At 41.4% G+C, this 7,448-nt stretch overlaps 1 protein-coding gene across 1 annotated transcript in view; it reads left to right on the top strand.

The window, feature by feature from the left end:
- The first annotated feature begins 65 nt into the window (after positions 1-65).
- The window catches only part of dhx30 (DEAH (Asp-Glu-Ala-His) box helicase 30), a 13,446-nt gene continuing 6,063 nt past the window's right edge, over positions 66-7,448 (top strand). The window contains exons 1-16 of the mRNA XM_014030274.1: positions 66-256; positions 462-601; positions 693-803; positions 911-1,141; positions 1,237-1,386; positions 1,463-1,615; positions 1,769-2,236; positions 4,178-4,561; positions 4,684-4,759; positions 4,843-4,947; positions 5,021-5,196; positions 5,291-5,497; positions 5,577-5,658; positions 5,761-5,954; positions 6,473-6,632; positions 6,747-6,904. Of these exons, the coding sequence (XP_013885728.1) occupies positions 91-256; positions 462-601; positions 693-803; positions 911-1,141; positions 1,237-1,386; positions 1,463-1,615; positions 1,769-2,236; positions 4,178-4,561; positions 4,684-4,759; positions 4,843-4,947; positions 5,021-5,196; positions 5,291-5,497; positions 5,577-5,658; positions 5,761-5,954; positions 6,473-6,632; positions 6,747-6,904 (2,961 nt within the window). The 5' untranslated portion in view covers positions 66-90. The remainder of the gene's footprint in view (positions 257-461; positions 602-692; positions 804-910; positions 1,142-1,236; positions 1,387-1,462; positions 1,616-1,768; positions 2,237-4,177; positions 4,562-4,683; positions 4,760-4,842; positions 4,948-5,020; positions 5,197-5,290; positions 5,498-5,576; positions 5,659-5,760; positions 5,955-6,472; positions 6,633-6,746; positions 6,905-7,448) is intronic.

Below are 7,448 nucleotides of genomic sequence, written 5' to 3'. Positions count from 1 at the left end.
AATTCTGGTCCACACTCCATTCCAGTAGGTGGCGGTAATGCACCTAATAGTTGTTTGCCAACCGCCATTAAAAAGAAGAAGAAGAAGATCATGATGGCGGTGGTCGGTCTCGTGCGACTGAGAGCGCTGTGCAGTTTAACTAAATGTGGCCATACAGGAGTAAAAACAKCATCAAACTGGAGAGTAGATATGCGGTGGTTTAGGACAAAACCTAAAAACTTTCAAGAACACAGCGCGTATTGTTTCGGGAATCGAGGTGAGTGAAGTGTGCCGGCTAGCTAAGGTTAGCTAACAGCGCAGTTCGCTGTGGAGTCAATCCTGAAGGACATTCATCATATAAAATAACAATAAAATATTTCAGGTTTATGTTTCCATACATCTTTTTAATATATTTCCTTTATGTAAGAGAGAAATAAACATGTTTTTTTCTTCTTCTTGCATGTGTGTGGCTGACATTTCAGAAGTGGATAAGGCTGATGACCTCCTGAAGGAGTTTCCATATCCTAAACGTTTATTGAACGACACCATTGCTCAGTCACTGGGTGTGAAGGAACTGTCCCATCTCATCCAGTACAGTTGCACGGATCAAGCTGGTGTCAAGGTCAGAGCAGTCAGCATCGTGACATGGTGTTGCATCATACAGCTCAGAAGTATTTTGATGTTTGAAATAAATTTGTTTCGTATTTCTATAGAAGTCCACTGTCACGTTGCGGTGGCCCTGCACGATTGAAGAGGAGGGTTATGCATCCAAGAAGGTTGATGCTGAGCAATTAGCTGCTGCAGCTGCTTGCTTCAGGCTCAAGGTAAGCTGCTATAACAGCAAAAAAATAATAAAAATCTTGTCCCCTCCATGTGCATTTTATTTTACATGTCTTATGTTATACTTTCATGTCTCTGTATTGTTGCAAAGGAACTGGGTGTGATTGGTCCAGACAATAAGCTGCCCAAGAGAAAGTCTGGCCAGAAGAGAGTTCCTTCACATTCCCTTAGTTATGACAAGTGGGCAGATAATGTAGTCGGGGAAGATAAATGCTCACCTCCTAAAGAAGATTCCCTCTCTCAAGCTCTTTCTGTGTTTCCACAACCCAAACATCTCCTGGCGAGTGTCGTCCAAACTGCCACGTCAACCAGTGCAATTCATGTTAGTAGATGTATATTAATTTTCCCCACTGATTGCTTCTGACCTAAACCTTTTTTAGTATTTCTACTTAGCTGCTCTGTAATGTATTACTGCAGGATATGCTGCGCTACAGAATAGTTAATACTAGGCCAAGTGAGTGTGAGCTGACTCTACTTTGGCCTGAGAAGATGACGTTTACGGCGACGGCACGCAACCGAAAAGCGGCGGAGAATACAGTTGCAGCGCTCGCTTGCATGAAACTGAAGGTGAGGAGAGCTTTGGTGAATTGACCTGCCTTCGCCTACTCCCCATAACCATGTGTTTTCCTGCTGTTGGATGCAGGAGCTTGAGCTTCTGGATGAAGACAATAAACCACTGACTCAGGCTAAGTACCATCAAGAGAAGGTAAGGGAGGCTGGATTGAGGGAGAAACGTCCGTTTCGGCTGGAAATCCCAGAAAATCTAAAGCAAAAAATGAGGGCATACCTTGAGCAGGTCAGTTTGTGTTCAGTATGTTTAGAAATGAATATCATTTATAGGCATGTTTGTTGTGAGCCAAACACTCTTTATAGTGCCTTGTGTCTATTTTGAGTAAAACATATGTTAACAAGCACATAGATAATAAYGCAACAAACTGTTTATGCTCAGTACCCAGCGGCTACAGAAGTACAGAAACTATGGGAAGAAGAAGAGGAAAGGGGACAACAGGCAGTGGACCAGGAGGAGGAGGAGGAGGAAGACTTTGTAAAGGATGCTATTACTGGCGCACCATACAGGACTCTGTCTGAACAACAGGCTAAGCTACTTAGCATCCATCTCCAAAAGGAATGGGAAAACTCGGAGCCCGGATTCAGCGTGGAGCTGCCAGTCGACGCTCACCGTCAGCGTGTCGTCTCGGCCGTGCGCTCCTCTCGGGTGGTTGTCATCGCGGGYGAGACGGGATGCGGAAAAACGACACGAATCCCACGCTTCTTGCTGGAGGAACACGTACAATGCGGGGAGGGCGCCGTGTGCAACGTCCTGGTGACCCAGCCTCGCCGAATCAGTGCTGTGTCTGTTGCTCATCGTGTCGCTCACGAGCTGGGTCCACAACTTAAACACCATTTGGGATATCAGGTAAAAACAAGTTTATGATTTACTTTATTTATTGTGATGTTATTTAAAGCAGGGGTTCTTAACCTTTTTGAGCTCAGGGCCCAATTTGTCAAACATAAAGTGGCACGAGGCCCAGTCAGACATTACCAATGTATGGATCAAATGATAATTATTCTAAATCTTGGTTTAATTTTTATTGTATTTGCATTATAACTAAACTATCATAACTAACATAACTAAATTAAATAAACTTACAGTTTAAATGTAAAACTCCTGTCAAATAATCACAAGACATGATTATGACAAACGTTTTTAATATTGTAACCTGCCCATAACAATTATTTGAACAAATAATTGGTCAGTCAACAGACCATATATATACACATACATACATACATACTATTTGAACAAATAATTGGTCAGTCAACAGACCATATATATATATATACATACATACATACATACATACATACATACTGCTCTTCATATTAGTGACAAACTAGCCTGGTTTAAACCAGACCCTGTCCTTCACTTTGCTTCGTACTAGGGTCTGGACTTGCTGCATAGAGAATTGATTTCTTGTTGGAGTTGTGACCTCTGCTGAAGCATGTGTGTGTTGTCGGTGTGAAGGAGGCTAAGCTAAGAAGCTAACCGGAAATCACGAGTGTTGTAAACAACCCTACTGAGAGGAGAAATGTACCGAGCCAAACGAGACGGCTGTAAAGGAGAGCTGCTGCTTTGTCAGACACATTTAATTTAATTTGGAAGCCTCATCAACACAGACTGGCTTCATTCACTTCCTCCACTGCCGTATGCTAAAATAACTAGCAGACACTGTGCAGAACATCGACGTCATTCAAAACTCCATCTGCTGTTTGCTGATTGGCCCAGGTAAAATAAACTACAAGCAGACACTGCGCAGAAAATTGACGTTCTCTTCTCTGATTGGCCCGGATAAAAATCTGCCAGTGAAATCCATCTCAATGGGAGAAGTCCCAGACGGAGCAGTGAAGGGAAACTAGAATTGAGCGGAGCTGCGTAGGAAGGCAAGGGCCAGGTTAGTGACAAACTTAACAGTAACAACAGCTTTTTGACAAGTTTTAAGTTTAAAATACATTCAAAATGTTTAAAAATAAACTACAAAAATTAATTTAAAGTGCAAATTAAAATATAGTTGTATCTGCAGCTGTATTTGATAATGTTTTGAACTTTTAAAATACTGCATGGTAAAAACAGAAGCTGCACTTCATATTAGTGACAAACTTTGGTATTTTTTGACGAGTTACTTTCCTTTTTGCCTTCTACTTTTCATTTAAAATTACAGAGCCCTCCAGGGGTCAGTGGTAGAAAAAAAAAAGAAAAAATACCGCCACTGGTTTTTCTACATATTAAAAAAGTTGTTAAATAACTGAGTAGCGCACTGCCGCTACTAGTGGTGAGAAAGTGTATTGCACCTCATTCAAACTCATGCGATTCCACGGCCCTCTGCGGCCCAAAGTTAAAAACTGTTATTCTTTTGAGGCCCTCAAGGTGGCCCTCGCAGCCCATGGGTTAAGAATCTCTGATTTAAAGTATTTGTAATATTTTTTCATTTTTTAAAACCATTTTTATGAACCAACATTTTAAAGCTTGAAAAGATGATTACATTTTTTTGTTTTAGTCAAAGGTCAAAGTAAATGAAAAAATGGCTTTGTAAGAAGTAAAAACTATCAGTGTTTCAATTAGTTTGACTTTGATCTGCAGAACCGTCAACACAAAATATGTTTATTTTTMGCTTTCTGAAAGCGTTCGAAGCATCCAGTCAAAATGCTGAGTTAGAAAAAGCTATAATAATATTGTTGTACTTTTTTGTTCTTTATTTTTGTGTACGGTGTATGTTCTGCACCTCAACAATAACTTCCTTGTATGTAAAAAACAAATACACATTCATCAATAAATCTGATTCTGGTTCTCTGTACTTAGGTGAGACTTGAGAGTCAATGCCCAAAGCACAGTGGAGGATCCATGCTCTTCCTCACAGTGGGTGTCCTGCTGAAGAAGCTGCAGTCGAACCCGACCCTGAAAGGAATCAGTCACGTTGTGGTGGACGAGGTCCACGAGCGAGACATAAACACAGACCTGCTGCTGGCCTTGCTGCGCTCCAGCTTAGAGAAGAACCCTGACTTAAGAGTAGTTCTCATGAGTGCTACTGGGAACAACCAGAAGCTGGCTGAGTATTTTGGAGGCTGCCCTATTGTAAAGGTGCCTGGATTTATGCACCCAGTAAAAGACAAATACCTGGAGGACATGCTGAGGGAGATGGGACGCCCATCTTTGGGTGAAAATAAAGTAGAGATGAATAGTCAGGTGAAAATTAGAACTTATACGTTTTGGCTTTTCATGTAATGAGATAATTATTTTCCTGTTTTAGTATATTTACTGTTTATTTTTTATATTGTCTTATGACTTTGTGTCTGATCTTGTAAAAGGGGGAAATTGAGGCCACGCCAGATCTTGATTTGGTCGTAGATGTTATCGAACACATTGACAGGCACGGAGAGCCAGGTATTTTAACACTCTCTCAAACAACAATGTCTAATTGTGTTTAAGAAGTTTGGCTTCAGTCGTGTTTCATTTTCACTGCACAGGTGCAGTGCTGTGTTTCCTCCCTGGATGGCAGGACATCAAAGAAGTTCAAGACAAACTTGAGAAAAAGCCGCACTTTTCCTCAGGCTCGCACATGATCCTGCCACGTAAGAAAAGGACAAACAAACTGATCAGGAATTTTCTCCAGTGGCTTTATAACAGTCTTTGTTTGAATTCTAGTGCACTCCAGCTTATCGGTCGCTGACCAACAGACCGTGTTCCAGCGTCCCCCAGTGGGCCTGAGGAAGATTGTGCTCGCCACTAACATCGCTGAGACCTCCATTACAATAGACGACATTGTACACGTGGTGGATGCAGGCACTCACAAAGAACAAAAATATGACCCACAAACAAAAGTAATTTCTCATTTAATGTCGTCTTTTTTGTGTAACACTTTTGGCAATATTTTAGTTGACAGTAGAACTAATCCATTTATTTGGGTTTTTTCAGGTTTCCTGTCTGGACACAGTTTGGATATCACGTTCTAACGTCACACAAAGAAAAGGGAGAGCAGGACGTTGTCAGCCAGGGCATTCCTATCACCTTTTTCCAAGGAAACATCTGGAGTCGTTGACTCACTTCCCTGTCCCTGAGATCCTGCGTACCCCGCTGCAGAATTTAGTTTTGCAGGCAAAAGTCCACAGTCCAAACTGCAAGGTATTTTATGAAAGAAGTTGATTTTTTTTTTTTACATTTTGTCTTATTTAATAAAAATTGGTATCATGTGGTTGCACAGGCTGTGGATTTTTTGTCCCAAGTGTTGGATAGTCCAGAGCGAGAAGCGGTGAGAGATGCTGTCAAATGTCTTCAAGACATAGGTAACCCACTAACTTGTCAAATATGATGCCATCAGTTAACTCATGTTTATAAACATTTTTCCCAACAATATATTTTGTTTTACAATGTCCTGTTTTTACCAGGAGTTTTGGACAGCATGGAGACCCTGACGCCGTTGGGCGAGCGTGTTGCCTGTATGTCATGTGACCCACAGTTGGGCAAAGCCGTGGTTCTGAGTTCTATATTCAGATGTGTTCTGCCAGTGTTGTCTGTAGTCGCCTGTCTCACCAAAGACCCATTCCACAATAGCCTGCAGAACAGGGCCCTTGTCAAGAAGGTGAGATGGGAAAAGAAACGTTTTTAGAATCTAATGTGTACTTTGAGTCTCTAGGAGTGCAGAGATGTTGAAGCTGGATGGGGTGTGAAGTGGCTCGTTTGGATTTAAAGAGACAGCGTCAAAACGAGTTGCTTGAGACACACCTGAGGAAAGGGCTGAAAGAGGGGCTTGTGGAATATGGTGGAATTGACCAAAGCATTGCAATTCCATTTTTAGACTCCAAATAAATTGTTTAAATGTGGAAAAGAAGGATTTAAAAGCATATGTCTACTTTAACTTTTAGGATATTTGAAGCAGTGCTTTTTCTTTTCAACCAGCTCAGGCTTTTTGTATATTTGTGTACCTGGTCAACAAAGCAGTTCCCTCTGACAGTGACAGACCTTTCCACTTTCTGTTTTTAATCAATTTTTCATTTTTAAAGTGTGTTTTTAAATCGTACTGGAGTTTTATTTTTTTAAGGTTAGTCTTCCCTTAAAACTATTTTTTATCATTCAGTCATCTGTACTCCATCTCTTCAGGCCAAGAAGAAACTGAGTGACTCTAGTTACAGCGACTATCTGGTGTTCAGTAGAGCCGTTCTGGGCTGGAGGAGAGTCCAGTGGGAGGGAGAGAGAGAAGACAGAGACGACTATTTGGACGACTACACTCTTTCCAAATCCAGTCTCCGATTTATTAACGGTCTGCTTGATTCTCACGCACAAACACATGTACACATTTAAACATCAGTGATTATTATTTATTACTGGTGTTTGTTTGTTTGTTTGTTTATTTGTTTATTTATTATTTTTGCAGGCCTTATTTCTCAGTTCAGTTACAACCTTCAGGATGCAGGGCTGGTTTCTCAGGCATTTGAATGCCAGCATCACACTTCTCTCTACAATCAGCACAGCAGCCAGGATGAGCTGCTGAAAGCTGTGATGCTAGCTGGACTGTATCCTAACCTTATTAAGGTAAATGGTAGCCTCTTTTAGTGATCGTTTAGCTTTATTATGACCCCYGCATGTGAAACGTAAGYGGGAGTCATATTGTTTTTGTACTTTTTTTTTAGTGATTTATGGTCAACCGTAGCACAAAAACGGCTGTGCCGATCAACATGAAATTTGGCAGGGCTGTAGATGAGTCTGACCTACACTGCTCCAGCCAATGGTTTTACGGTACACCCCATATTTGAGGAGGGGGCTCTTTTCAAAGAGGGGGTGTCTGAACATGCAAAAATGTTTATAACTCAAACTGTTCAACATAGGAGCTTCAGATTTCTTTTGTTCTTTAGGTCTGATCTAGCTTTTTTAGATTTAGCTCTATCCATCAGGCCCACCAATCAGTACCCCCCCCAACCCCCAATTAATCTGAAAAAGGGGTATCTGGACATACAAAAATGGTTATTGCTCAAAAACAATTAAACATAGGAGCTTCAGATTTTTTTATGTTTAGCTCTGATGACGCTCTATCAGTCAGGCCCACCAATCAGTGTGCCCCCCCCCCCCCCCCCCCCCC

This window comes from Austrofundulus limnaeus, unplaced genomic scaffold (assembly GCF_001266775.1).
Source record: "Austrofundulus limnaeus strain Quisiro unplaced genomic scaffold, Austrofundulus_limnaeus-1.0 Scaffold6, whole genome shotgun sequence".
Classification (NCBI taxonomy): domain Eukaryota; kingdom Metazoa; phylum Chordata; class Actinopteri; order Cyprinodontiformes; family Rivulidae; genus Austrofundulus; species Austrofundulus limnaeus.
Note: the sequence above shows the minus strand (reverse complement) of the source record. Positions and strands in the feature narration are given on the sequence as shown.